Genomic DNA, 16,041 nt, shown 5'->3' with positions numbered 1-16,041 from the left:
TCGTTCACGAAAATGAGAGTAGATTTAGTCATCATCTCGTTTTCGTCCATAAAAAAAATGTCGTTGATGAAAAATTATGATGAAAATTATTCGTCAACAAAATTAACAGTCTAATATGCTGATTTGCTGCTCAAGCAACATTTATGATTATTATAAACAGTTTTTCCTGAACAAAAATCTAAATTTATATTTATAACACTACAATTTTGAACTGTGGTTGATGAATATGTCTCTTCAAAATCAACATATGCAAAGCACAGCACTATTTAACATTCACACTCTATACTGATTCTCGCAGTTATGACCATAATTCATAACTTCAGCCTGAAACTCGTGTACAAATGTTTCCATCTAACCTGAAGCTGAACGTCTCTGGAGTTGATGATCTCAACGATGCCCACCGCACTGTCAAACACGAGTCCGAGCTTCTTACAGTTATCTGCGAGGAGAGACACACGCGGTGTGTGAGGAGAAGATAACGTTACTGGACGAGAGCAGCTGGTGTTTGGAGGAGCTCCTCTTACCCACTATGATGGAGTTGACTTTGCCTTTGATCTGCAGTGTGGAGCTGTTACAGCTGAAGACATAAACCACCTGTCTGAGCTCCGTCTCCTCTATCAGCAGGTCACGAGACTGATCCTGGTACTCCTGCGGGACAAACACACACAACAGATCCACTGATGCTGCAGCTGTACAAGATCTCTATACGGTGTCACCATTTTAATACATTTCTACATGATCTTTTTGGGAGATAATCATTATTATGTTTTGATGATCTATGGCTTGATGAATCTCGTCCTCTTTCACTGAAAGTTATTATTTTGTATAAAATGTTTAGGCTCTGCTAAATATATTTCTATTGAGAAAATGGTATAATAGTAATAATAATTTATTTTATTACTGTTATAATTTATTATAATAATTATAATAATATAATAATAATAATTTAATAATTTAATATACTATAACATAACATATAATAATAGTAGTGATGATAATAACCACTATGCTAACTATAATTATAATAAATATTTATAATAACAATAACAATAACCACTATGCTAAATATAATAATAATAATAATAATAATAATAATAATAATATTATTATTATTATTATTATTATTATAGTTAGTATAGTGGTTATTATTATTATTACTACTATTGTTATATTATATTATATTATATTATATTATATTATATTATATTATATTATATTATATTATATTATATTATATTATATTAAGATGAATACATAATAACCACTATGCTAACTATAATAAATACTATTATTATTATTATTATTATTATTACAGTAGTAGCAGTAATAATAATTATTATTAGTATGTATTCTTCTTAATATATAATATAATAACATAATAAAATATAATAATAGTAGTATTAACAATAATAATAATCACTATACTAACTATAATAATAATAATAATAATTATTATTATTATTATTATTATTATTATTATTATGTATTCTAACATAACATAACATAACATAACATATAATAGTAGTAATGATAATAACCACTATGCTAACTATAATAATTATAAGAAATATTTACAATAACAATAACGATAACCGCTATGGTATTATAATAATAATAATAATAATAATAATAATAATAATAATAATAATAATAATAATAATAATAATAATATAGTTAGTATAGTGGTTATTATTATTATTATTACTACTATTGTTATATTATATTATATTATATTATATTATATTATAAGATGAATACATAATAATAACCACTATGCTAACTATAATAAATACTATTATTATTATAGTAGTAGTAGTAGTAATAATTATTATTAGTATGTATTCTTCTTAATATATAATATAATATAATAACATAATAAAATATAATAGTAGTAGTATTAACAATAATAATAATCACTATACTAACTATAATAATATTATTAATAATTATTATGTATTCTAATATAATATAATATAATATATAATAATAGTAGTAATGATAATAACCACTATGCTAACTATAATAATTATAAGAAATATTTACAATAACAATAACGATAACCACTATGGTATAATATATATATAATAATAATAATAATAATAATAATATAGTTAGTATAGTGGTTATTATTATTATTACTACTATTGTTATATTATATGATATTATATGATATTATATGATATGATATTATATTATATTATATTGTATTATGATGAATACATAATAATAACAACAACTATGCTAACTATAAATAATAATAATGATAATAATAATATATTAGTAGTAGTAATAATAATTAGTATTATTAGTATGTATTCTTCTTATATATATATAATAATAATAATATAACATAATATAATGATAGTAGTAATAAGAATAATAATAAGAACCAATATGCCAACTATAATAAAAAAAATAATTATTACTATTAATATATAATATAATATAATAATTATTATTATTAATATATAATATAATATAATATAATATAATATAATATAATATAATATAATATAAATGTACTGCTTAATGTGCCAAATTCTGCCAACTATGTTTAAAACAATAGTATGCTATAAACTCTAGTATGCAACATTATTGCCACATATCCTCAATATACTGCATGTTTAATTCAGCAAGCAGCATTTAGTCATTATCTTGGAAATTGTAATTTATTTATTCATCTATTTTGTTAGTAAATTTGTTAGTTTGCATTTTTATTTCCAAGTTAATGTCTAAATGGCTTTGGATAATGATTTGAAAATGTTAAATGCATTGCATTATACAGTATTTTTTGTGATTGTATTGCAGTATATTGGCAGATATAGAAATCATTCCATGCACACAGAGCATGTGCAGCAGTCGCCGGGCCGAGGCACCTACCACCCTCCACTTCTTCCCTTCCAGCTCCAGCACGGGGGAATGTTTCTTGGCAGGCGCTCGGACAGACGCACTGGGACGTTTGGACGGAGAGTCCTGGTGTGTCCTCTCTCCCTGAGAACGCAAGTTTGGGTTCTTATGGGTCTTCTGCTCGTCCGACACATGCTTTAGACCTGGAGGAAGAACACACCACCTGATGTGACTTCTGATGGAGGTACAGTGTTTGTGCAGAGCGATGGAGGTCTCCTGCCCACCTTTAGTGATGGCCTCGCCCTGGTTGAGCTGTGCGAACAGAGCCGAGTGTTGGGCCGCTGTGTCGTCAGGAGCAGCGCTGTTATCCAGGAACACTGGAGGAGGTCCTGGTGGAGGAGGAGGAGGAGGAGGGCATGGACCATCAGATGAAGAATTGAACAGTGAGGAAGGGGCTACAGGACCCTGTAGAGAACATCAGAGTTAGTCCCCAGTATATATATATACCTTATTATGATACCCTTTTATAACATGACTGAATATCTTGTGAAGGAACAGCAACTGAACTGTAATCACATGTTAGTAAGTTCATTGCAATGGCTGTCCTGCTCCAGTAGGGGGAGTAAGAGGCAACGGATTGAGTCTGTAGTGTTGCTGACCTGAATGAATGTTTCAAAAATCAAGGTGGCCCCATATATATATATATATATATATACATATATGGGGCCATCTTGATTTTTGAAACAATATATATACATATACATACATACATACATACACACACACACACACACACACACACACACACACACACACACACACACACACACACACAGACTTTTATATATTATAAATATATAATGTGTGTGTATGTATGTATGTATATGTATATATATTCCCTATACACCCTATATATTTATTTAATTATTTATTTATGAAGATTTAGTCCCATATATTAAGATATACACAGTACAGTCCAAAAGTTTGGAACCACTAAGATTTTTTATGTTTTTAAAAGAAGTTTCGTCTGCTCACCAAGGCTACATTTATTTAATTAAAAATACAGTAAAAAACAGTAATATTGTGAAATATTATTACAATTTAAAATAACTGTGTTTCTATTTAAATATATTTGACAAAGTAATTTATTCCTGTGATCAAAGCTGAATTTTCAGCATCATTACTCCAGTCTTCAGTGTCACATGATCCTTCAGAAATCATTCTAATATGATGATCTGCTGCTCAAGAAACATTTATGATTATTTACAATGTTGAAAACAGTTGTGTACTTTTTTTTTCAGGATTTCTTGATGAATAGAAAGTTCAGAAGAACAGCATTTATGTGAAATACAAAGCTTCTGTAGCATTATACACTACCGTTCAAAAGTTTGGGGTCAGTAAGAATTTTTATTTTTATTTTTTTGAAAAGAAATTAAAGAAATGAATACTTTTATTCAGCAAGGATGCATTAAATCAATCAAAAGTGGAAGTAAAGACATTTATAATGTTACAAAAGATTAGATTTCAGATAAACACTGTTCTTTTGAACTTTCTATTCATCAAATAATCCTGAAAAAAAAAATATTGTACACAAATATTTTGTACAATTGTACACATTAAATGTTTCTTGAGCAGCAGATCAGCATATTAGAATGATTTCTGAAGGATCATGTGACACTGAAGACTGGAGTAATGATGCTGAAAATTCAGCTTTGCATCACAGGAATAAATTACTTTGTCAAATATATTTAAATAGTACACAGTTATTTTAAATCGTAATAATATTTCACAATATTACTGTTTTTTACTGTATTTTTAATTAAATAAATGTAGCCTTGGTGAGCAGACGAAACTTCTTTTAAAAACATTAAAAATCTTAGTGGTTCTAAACTTTTGGACTGGACTGTATATATATATATATATATATATATATATATATATATATATATATATATATATATGAAGATTTAATCCCATATTTATATATAGCCCATATTGAGTCCCATATATATATGTATATATATATGTATATATCCATATCCATATATTTATAATGTATAAACATCTGTGTGTGTGTGTATATGTATATATATTCCCTATACACCCTATATATTTATTTAATTATTTATTTATGAAGATTTAGTCCCATATTTATATATAGCTCATATTTAGTCCCATATTTAGTCCCATATATATATATATATATATATATATATATATATATATATATATTATATGTGTGTGTGTGTATGTATATATATATATATATATATATATATATATATATATATATATATATCCAGAATAAGAGAATATATATATATGTTATATACTATAATATATTATACACTGTATAAATATAAATAAATAAATAAATATACACACACACACAGTAAAAATCCCAGTTAAAAAAAAATATGAGTATGGAATATGGAAAAGAAGAAACAAATAATAATAATAATAATAATAATAATAATAATAACAACGAGTGAGTAGGTGTGTCCAAATGTATTCTATCTATGCATAATATAAATTTATTATATTTACAATATTAAATATCACAATAAAAATCAGTTTATAAAATGTCTCTTTAGGAAACACGCCTCGCTAAAAGAGCAGAAAATTGTCAATGATTTTCAAAAGCGGTTCACATCAGCCCATGTGTTTCTGGCACAGCTGGGATAATCTTATTTAACAACATTTAAAGTAAAAGAACAATCAGCGTGGCGCGTTTGACCCTGACGGCACACTTACGCCTGTTTCACATCGTCAGCACAGCTGCCATTGACAGTTGCACATGGTTAAGCCACTTAAACTGGCTCAAACAACTGTTGCACACTCATCTTTTCCTGTCTTGTTCAAACACACACACTTCTAATCCCAAAACTTGTGCTGATGTTCAGCATAGGTTGGGCAGCTCGACCTCTGACCCTAAAGGTCACCGCCTTGTGAAGAGAGGTAAAGGTGCTTAAACAAACTGTTAGAGGAAGTGGAAAAGCGGGAAAATACAGTGAGTTTGTGTGTGATGTGTGAGGATATATAATGAAGTCAAAGCAGAGGTATAATGTGGAGAGGTTGAATTACGAGGAGTGTGTGTGAGAGCAGGTGTGTGAGCCAGACACACACTAGGCTTTTGTTGGGGGCATTTCTATGGTAAACCCCCCCATGCAAAAAGACCCAGATGACCACCTGTCCACCGCATGCAGTCCTTCACACACACACACACACACACACACACTCAGGGCGGGAGGGACAGCTGACACACACAGTCAGTGACGGCTCTCAGGTTTCTGTCTGACACACACACACACACACACACACACACACACACACACACACACACACACACACACACACACACACACACACACACACACACACACACTATTTCAGCCCATGACAGACAAGATTTAACATCCCCAAAAGTCCCAGAACTACTATAACTGTGTACACTATCATTTTTTTATAAGATTATTAGTGTGTTTTACATGAAAACACTATTTCAGTCTTTCTTTTTCAAAATCTTACATTTAATTCTGTGTTACTTTCTGTTTCTTTGTAATTAACTGTGAAATTTACTAGCAATTTCTTAGTGAAAATTGTTTCAACACTAAATATTTTTCAGTGCAGTCTCTCAAAGACATAAAAGTAGCATGAAGATATATATATATATATATATATATATATATATATATATATATATATATATATATATATATATATATATATATATATATATATATACACACACTTTTATTCAACAAGGATGCATTAAATTGTTAAATTGACCAAATGTTAAAATTTTTGAAAAATTCTGAACAAAAATGATGATTTTTGATCATTAAAGAATCTGTTTCCTCAAAAATACGAAGCAGCACAACTGATAATAATCCTAAATGTTTCTTGAGCAGCAAATCAGCATATAAGAATGATTTCTGAAGGATCATGTGACACTGAAGACTGGAGTAACGATGCTGAAAATTCAGCTTTGATCACAGGAATAAATTATATTTTACTATATATTCACATAGAAAACAGTTATTTTAAGTTGTAAATATATTTTACATTTTTACTGTATTTTTAATCAAATAAATGCAGCCTTGGTGAGCATAAAAGATAAAAGAAACTAATGTTAACAAGATTTTAATAATATATTAGTAAATGTTGAAATTAACATTAACAAAGATTAATTGCTTTGTAATTGTGCTTTTTTGTTTATTGATGTTTCATGTATTTTACACACCTTATTTGGTTTGTTTTTGGAGTATGTTATTATTATTTTATATACAGTACAGTCCAAAAGTTTGGAACCACTAAGATTTTTAATGTTTTTAAAAGAAGTTTCGTCTGCTCACCAAGGCTACATTTATTTAATTAAAAATACAGTAAAAAACAGTAATATTGTGAAATATTATTACAATTTAAAATAACTGTTTTCTATTTGAATATATTTCACAAAGTAATTTATTCCTGTGATCAAAGCTGAATTTTCAGCATCATTACTCCAGTCTTCAGTGTCACATGATCCTTCAGAAATCATTCTAATATGCTGATCTGCTGCTCAAGAAACATTTAATGTGTACAATTGTACAAAATATTTGTGTACAATATTTTTTTTCAGGATTATTTGATGAATAGAAAGTTCAAAAGAACAGTGTTTATCTGAAATCTAATCTTTTGTAACATTATAAATGTCTTTACTGCCACTTTTGATTGATTTAATGCATCCTTGCTGAATAAAAGTATTCATTTCTTTAATTTCTTTTCAAAAAAATAAAAATAAAAATTCTTACTGACCCCAAACTTTTGAACGGTAGTGTATAATGCTACAGAAGCTTTGTATTTCAGATAAATGCTGTTCTTTTGAACTTTCTATTCATCAAGGAATCCTGAAAAAAAAAGTACACAACTGTTTTCAACACTGAAAATAATCATAAATGTTTCTTGAGCAGCAGATCATCATATTAGAATGATTTCTGAAGGATCATGTGACACTGAAGACTGGAGTAATGATGCTGAAAATTCAGCTTTGATCACAGGAATAAATTACTTTGTGAAATATTCAAATAGAAAACAGTTATTTTAAATTGTAATAATATTTCACAATATTACTGTTTTTTACTGTATTTTTAATTAAATAAATGTAGCCTTGGTGAGCAGACGAAACTTCTTTTAAAAGCATTAAAAATCTTAGTGGTTCCAAACTTTTGGACTGTACTGTATACATGCTGTAATTAATTTGTTGCAGTTATATATATTTATATATTTATAATTTAGTTTTTTTTTTCTTTCTTTAATTTCACATTTAGTTTTTTTGTTGTTGTTTAGGTGGAGGTATTAAATAAGCCCATTGGGTTTTCTGCCTCTCCCTGCACAGCATATAGAGTGTACTTTTGTTTTTATTGTATATATTTTATATTTGTGCAAATAAAACTAAACCAAATAAATGCTGTATAAGTGCAGTTCATTATTAGTTCATGTTAACTAATGAACCTTATTGTAAAGTGTTACACCTCTGTTTTCAACATCCACACTATAACGCCGTTTTCAAATTTATCCACTTTGGAGGGCGTTTTCAGAAAGCTCAGTTTTCCTTAACAAAAACGGCATCTGAGGGGCACGACACTGTTTTCAACTAAAAATGGAAAACTTTTTATGCATTTTGGCCGTTCATTTACACAACGGCATTTTGGAACACAAACTTTTGAAAAAAGGTTTCAAAGTGGAAGTTTTTGAAAACAATACCATTATCATCTCCGTGTAATCTGTGAAAACAGTGACGGCATGCACATGCATATTACGTGCAATAATGTGTAAAAATACGTAATGCAGCATTTTTAGTCGTTTGTGCGGATCCGTGTGAACAAGGAAAATGTTGTCATTTGCACAAAGAAATTCATTTTTAGTACATCGTTGTCATGTAAACGTACCCTCAGTGTGGACAAAAGGCCGAAACGGAGAAAAAAAGATGCGTTTTCAAACAAAAATGTATTAGTGTGGACATTTCCTAAATGTAAAACAGAAGAAATTAGCATGCACAATTAAATCAACAAATACCGATAAATTTAAAATTCTCCAACTATTGTGCATCCTTATCTGGAAGAGATGAATGTCCAAGGCTGGCATGCATAACTCTAACTGTACTGGTTATCTAGATATACATTAATCATCTGAAATGAATCTGCATTCAACCAGTCTGTGCATGACTAAACATGGAAAATATGCTTTTCTGTATTGTAGTTTAAATTTTTCCAAATTTGAAACAGAAACACAATATCTAGCACGGAAAACATTCAGGACAGATTTCCTTTTGTTAATGTAGAGATACTTTTGATTAACAACACTTGTGCTAATTGCACGATTATACTTCCAGAACACAAACAAGCTCTCACTCACAGTCTTGCTCCAGACGAGGCCAGTGGTGTGATGATCCTTGATGTAGGTCTGAAGTTCAGTCCAGATGCTCAGATAGGAACGCACCCACTCCACGTGACGGCCGTCGCTGCGGTCAGCAGACACAAGGAACTTTCAATTGCATTTTTTAAGTGAACAAATAAATCATTTTTTTATTCATTTCTCATTAACATATCTGATCTAAATAAACACAAAAACAATCCACTAACGTGTCTTTGTAATCTTTCAGGACCCTGTTGGTGTAGAACATCGCGGCGTCGTTCATCTCCTTCACGTACGGCCCTGGTTTCTGACACTGCATGACAGAGAGCGAGAAAACAAAGGGTCAAAAGATGGTCAAAGCAGCTTGTGTACTCATAAAAACTAAATAATAAGCACAGAAAAAAAGAGTCAGGCACTAATACTGCGGCTCTGAACCTTTGCTGTAAACAGCTGCGGTAATTTAAAGCAGAAAATGATAGAGTCCAGATCTGTCTCAGTCCAAATTCACATCGCAGAGATTAGATACAGCCATCCACGGCATGAAGACATCAGAAGAGTTTACATGATAGAAAACAAATACAAATTCAAGTATCAGTTTGGTGGTCCTTTCAGCGATGGTCACAATCAAAGAAAATATGCCTGATGTGATGTTGTTTGAAGTTTTATCACTAGCACCAAACCATGCCTGAGTCTGAATGTGCAAAGACTCAAAAGTCAAACCAGGTATTTTCCGGATCAGTTATATAACCTAAATATGTTTGCACTGCTCTGGTTATTAAACTAGTTTAAAGACGGCGCTGACATTCTTGAAAACAGGAGAAACATTGAGCCACAATGATCCAGTTTGAAGGCTTTTCAATTCACAAATCACCAACATTAACTGTAGTAACACTAACTGCGAAACATGGTATTGTGGCAGAAATGTGCGATATTCATATAGAATTTTATTATAATATTAATGTTGACACGTATTAAATGTATTAAAGGAGATATAATTACAGTATTTTTTGTTATTAAGCAATAGCAGTTTTTGTGCATTTGTATGTTTACGCTACTGTTTTTCATAACAAATACCACAGAATCCACAAGTTATGATCTATAAATGCATTATACTATGGAAGACCAATGGTTAATTTTAATAAGAGTAGAGACATAACTCAGTCAGCATATTTCAATTCATAACGAAGCTTCCTGAAGCAGTGTTTTGAAATCGGCCATCACTATATAAGTCGTTATTTTGTTTTTTTTGGAGCACCAAAAATATTCTCGTGGCTTTATAATATTAATATTGAACCACTGTACTCACATGAACTGATTTAAATATGTTTTTAGTACATTAATGGATCTTGAGAGAGGAAATGTCATTGCTGGCTATGCAGGCCTCACTGAGCCATCGGATTTCATCAAAAATATCTTAATTTGTGTTCTGAAGATTAACGAAGGTCTTACGGGTGTGGAACAACATGAGGGTGAGTAATTAATGACATTATTTTCATTTTTGGGTGAACTAACCCTTTAATTTTTTACAGATGTCACTGTTTTTGTTGATGAAACAAATTTACATGTGCATCCCAACTCAAATTACTGTCAAATGTGCATTTCTAATAGAGGAAACGTAACATTATTAACCCTTATTGTTGTGTTCGGGTCATTTTGAAAACATTAATGTTATCGCATTGGACTAAAACTTACTGACTTTGCTCACACAGCAATTTTTGGGGTAATTTTTGTACTCTTTTGGGATTGTTTCCCCATCTGTGGTGTTCTCGGCCTGAAAAAAATAGGTTGTATCTCTCTCATTATGCTATATTATCACCAAATATTGGATTTTGTCATTTTTGTCAACTTGTTTTCTTTCAATTTGTGGATAATTTTGTCAATATGCAATAAAACATGAAATATTGACAATATTATCCACAAATAATGCTTCTTCACTCAGAAACTGACGTGCATCAGCTCAGATCAATTAATCAGCTCCAAAAAGAAATACAAAAACCTGTCCTAATTGAAAGAAAACAAGTAGACAAAATCCAATATTTGGTGATAACAGCAAAACAAGTGATTTACAAGCAATTTTTGACAGGGAACTTCAAAGGTGTTACAGAGATTGACACAGCGTAAGGGTTAATACCCCGGTGCGACCAAATCAGCACCATTTGTAGAACTTGGTGCTGTTCTCAAATGTTAGTCTAGATCCTGTATGTTAGTATGCAGCTTATAAGTGGTCCGTCCACAGAGAGAAAAGCTCACCACAGCCACCCAGCCCAGAGCCGGGATGCTCTCGCTCACGGCAGACAGGTGGTTGAACAGGCTGCTGCCGCGGTTCTTCTCCCGGAAGCTCTGGACCTCATGGATCTGTTCGGAGAGGGGTCTGAGGAGGTCGGCCAGCTCTGTCTGATGGGGAATAACAGCGGAAAAGTTCATCAATCAAAAGTTAAGGTTCATTTGTGGAACATCAAACCAGGGTTATAACTGAAACTAAAACCATAGAAACACTGAAATAAAAGTTAACAGAAATAAAAAATATATTAAAAAACTAGAGCTGCACAATTCAAACACCCAAACGATCTTATTCCTAAATTACAACAATTTACCTGTGTCTATTAAACCAGTGACAAGTACGATCACAGCAAACATTCAGATGTGTGTTCTGATCCAGAGAGAGCCGTTGTCATGTATAGGTATGAAACACAACAGTCTTTTCAACCACATAGTACCATTATTTCTGTGTTACAAATGTTCAAATGATCACAGAAGTACTGGGAAAGAAGTTTATAGTTCGGATATAAACACTGATGTCTACAGTAGTGATCAAAATAGAGTAAATCACCTTTTGAAAGTAACTTGATGCTTCAAATAACGATTGTATCAATTACATCGTTACACCAGTAGGTGGCGAGAAGAGACTGTTAAAAAATTAATTTGTCATTCAATCATTCATACAAGTAATTTAAAAACGCTGATTCATCCAGTAATTAAACAAGTGAAATCTTTATGAGTGAGTCATTGAATCATTCACTCAACAGATTCATTCAAAAATACTGATTCATCCAGTAATGAAACAAGTGAGGTCTTTATGAGTGAGTCATTGAATCATTCACTCAACAGATTCATTCAAAAACACTGATTCATCCAGTAATGAAACAAGTTAAGTCTTTATGAGTGAGTCATTGAATCATTCACTCAACAGATTCATTCAAAAACACTGATTCATCCAGTAACGAAACAAGTGAAGTCTTTATGACTGAGTCATTGAATCATTCACTCAACAGATTGATTCAAAAACACTGATTCATCCAGTAATGAAACAAGTTCAGTCTTTATGAGTGAGTCATTGAATCATTCACTCAACAGATTCATTCAAAAACACTGATTCATCCAGTAATGAAACAAGTTCAGTCTTTATGAGTGAGTCATTGAATCATTCACTCAACAGATTCATTCAAAAACACTGATTCATCCAGTAATGAAACAAGTGAAGTCTTTATGAGTGAGTCATTGTCATTCACTCAACAGATTCATTCAAAAACACTGATTCATCCAGTAATGAAACAAGTTAAGTCTTTATGAGTGAGTCATTGAATCATTCACTCAACAGATTCATTCAAAAACACTGATTCATCCAGTAATGAAACAAGGGAAATCTTTATGAGTGAGTCATTGAATCATTCACTCAACAGATTCATTCAAAAACACTGATTCATCCAGTAATGAAACAAGGGAAGTCTTTATGAGTGAGTCATTGAATCATTCACTCAACAGATTCATTCAAAAACACTGATTCATCCAGTAACGAAACAAGTGAAGTCTTTATGACTGAGTCATTGAATCATTCACTCAACAGATTCATTCAAAAACACTGATTCATCCAGTAATGAAACAAGATAAGTCTTTATGAGTGACTTTGCCTCATCACAGCATCTCAGATGTTGGTTTGGTGGTTCTGAAATGCCCGAGTCAAAGTCTGTCATCAGAATGAATGCTGCTTTATTCGCAAATGTTTTATGCAATATTCCAATTTTGCACAATTCGCAACTTTGAGGAAAAACATAGCAAGTGATACTAAAATAACACTGCATCAAGCAGTAAGTATGTTAAAAAAATGCATGATGCATAAAACGGACCAAATTACTCAAAAAAAAACAAAAAAACAATTATATTATATTAGTTTAAAAGAGTGGACAATTTTATCAATATCTTCGTGAGAAAAAATAGCGCAGACACTAAACAAAGATGAAACTTTCTGACGACTGCCTGCGCTCGTGCACACTACTAAATGGAGTATAGGAAATGAAGTATACTTCAAATATGATTTCACTTTTTTAACTTTAGTTAGTGTGTAATGTTGCTGTTTGAGGATAAACAACATCTGCAAAGTTACGACGCTCAAAGTTCAATGCAAAGGAGATATTTTCTTTTACAGAAATCACTTTTTAAGGACTACAACAAACGGCTGGTAGGGACTACAACGAGCTTCTTCCCGGGTTAGTGACATCACAAACCCTAAAATTTACATAAACCCCGCCCCTGAGAACACACAATAAAGGGGGCGGGGCCATGTTGGGCTGCTTTAGAGAAGAGGAAGAGTTGTTGTAGTAGAGTGTTGTTCATTTTACGCCAGACTGCTTCACAAACTTAATGCTGGATTTGCGCAAAAGATGAACATGACGGCACATGCTTGTGGATGAGTTGAATCAACTCCACAGCAACTACATAAATTTATCCACTAACCATTCAGAAACGTCCAGTTTCATTCTAAAGTTGTAACTTCTTCCTGAGTCTCTCCATCAGTGTCGACTCCGGTTTGAACAATGTAAGGCTGAACACGTCGTCATTTTGGCTGCGTGAGATTCTCCAGCTTTGTTGTTGTTGAGCTGTTAAAGCTCCGCCCTCTTCTGGAAAGGGGGCTGGAGCAGCAGCTCATTTGCATTTAAAGGGACACATACAAAAACGGCGTGTTTTTGCTCACACCCAAATATTTGACAAGCGATAATAAATGATCTGTGGGGCATTTTGAGCTGAAACTTCACAGACACATTCTGGAGACACCAGAGACTTATATTACATCTTGTGAAAGGGGAATTAGAAGTCATATTTAAGACAAAATTCATGTAGTCTATTCGCTGTCACCGTCCTCCTGCCACATGATATATTTCTCAATATTTCTCAATACTTATTTGTATGATTACACTGTCACCAAAAAATAAAGTGTAAACAATGTGGATTTTAAATGTGTTGGATTTTAAATCTGACTGTAAAAGCGACACAAGTCCAATTTTGATTTCACTGGGCTTTGAGAGAAAAACACAGAGCCAGAGGCACCCAAGCGGACTTTTAATAGTGGGACCGTTTTTTCCAATGAAACGTCCAGCGAGCTTCACCTCCCTCCCACTCGGCATTCCAGCCCGTGATGATGGGAGATCCCCTCGCCTTGTAAGGCCCGGTCCTGTACTGATGTTTACAGTTTACCTCTGAACACGGAGGAGAGGGAACACACTGTTTCCTTTGTTAAATGGACGTTTTTGTATTTATGCTTGTGTTCCAGCAGTTGCCATGTCCACCATTTCAGTGCGTTTCATAAGAACTCGGTGGGAGAATGAAGACGACGGACTAAAAATACCACTTCTTGTTTTTAGTCAGACTCGTTCATGTGCTTGAAATCACTGTTGACCTTACTTCAACCTCATCAAATAAGTGAGAGATAAGTAAACAAGTGAGACGGTGTGTATTTAGACAGTGTATGCTGGCACATTGTGTATTTATTCATCTATATTTACTGTTTTGTGACTCATCATTGGTCTGTGGTGTCAAACTGTGGAGGTTGTTTGGCTGCCGTTGCGCGAGTTTGTGTGACAGAAAGTGATAAAGAGCGAGGGGGAGCGAAAGAGAGAGACAAACCCTATTTACATAAATTCCTCCAATAACAAAATGCGCATGATTTTCATTTCTGTGAACAAAGGCGCCTCTTTCATCCGTACTCTGACATTACGACCCTTGTTAAGACACTGACCGGAGAGCAAGTACCTTTGCAGAATCGTTCTGAACTTCCCTTCCCATCATGCTCAGCCAAAGAGAGGGACAGAAATAGCCTGCCTATCTCTGAGCTATGAATGGAGCCAGACCAGAGCTAAGAGCTTTCTCTGCAGATTATGAATCGCACCGCGAGAAAGTGAGATTGCATAGGATTGCTTCACATTTAAAGTGTGCACTTAACCTATGCTATTTTTGCCCAAATATTTTAATTATTTTTATTATTACTATTACCTTTACATAATATAAAATTGTAATTTAAATAAATAATTGTCATTTATTTAAAATAAAATAATTAATCTCTAGATTCTGTAGGAACTCTGGATGGTATAATTTATTTAAAAGTTTCAAAATGATCAAGAATTAAGATATGGACAAATATCCTCTGAACAGACAAAAAAATACCTAATTTTGTTTTTATTATTTTATTTAAATAACATGTTATAAAAATGTTAATTTAATTTAAATAAAATAATTTACATTTAATTTAAAATAATTGGCATTTGATTTAATTGAATAAAATTAAATAATTGTAAATAAATAAACAAACAAACAAATAAATAAAACTACATTTTATTTATGCACAATTGGTAAAAGGTTCAAAATACCACCAATTAAAATATGGATCAATATCCTCTGAACATACAAAAAAAAAGACCAAAAATATATTTTTAAATTATTTTAAAAATAAATTGTAATTTATTTAATAATATTATAATATTAAACTGTAATTTAATTTAAATAAAATAATTGTAATTTAATAAAATA

General features: G+C 31.7%; 1 protein-coding gene across 3 annotated transcripts in view; it reads right to left on the bottom strand.

Moving 5' to 3' along the window:
- cap2 (cyclase associated actin cytoskeleton regulatory protein 2) overlaps window positions 1-16,041 on the bottom strand; it is a 42,812-nt gene that overhangs the window by 2,480 nt on the left and 24,291 nt on the right. For all 3 annotated transcript variants that reach the window (XM_048201792.1, XM_048201791.1, XM_048201789.1), the window contains 7 exons: window positions 11,494-11,637; window positions 9,471-9,556; window positions 9,244-9,349; window positions 3,132-3,312; window positions 2,881-3,050; window positions 525-648; window positions 357-439 (listed from right to left, as the gene is read on the bottom strand). In XM_048201792.1, the coding sequence (XP_048057749.1) occupies window positions 357-439; window positions 525-648; window positions 2,881-3,050; window positions 3,132-3,312; window positions 9,244-9,349; window positions 9,471-9,556; window positions 11,494-11,637 (894 nt within the window). The remainder of the gene's footprint in view (window positions 1-356; window positions 440-524; window positions 649-2,880; window positions 3,051-3,131; window positions 3,313-9,243; window positions 9,350-9,470; window positions 9,557-11,493; window positions 11,638-16,041) is intronic.

This window comes from Megalobrama amblycephala, linkage group LG9 (assembly GCF_018812025.1).
Source record: "Megalobrama amblycephala isolate DHTTF-2021 linkage group LG9, ASM1881202v1, whole genome shotgun sequence".
Lineage (NCBI taxonomy): Eukaryota > Metazoa > Chordata > Actinopteri > Cypriniformes > Xenocyprididae > Megalobrama > Megalobrama amblycephala.
This window is presented reverse-complemented; position numbering and strand designations above follow the sequence as displayed.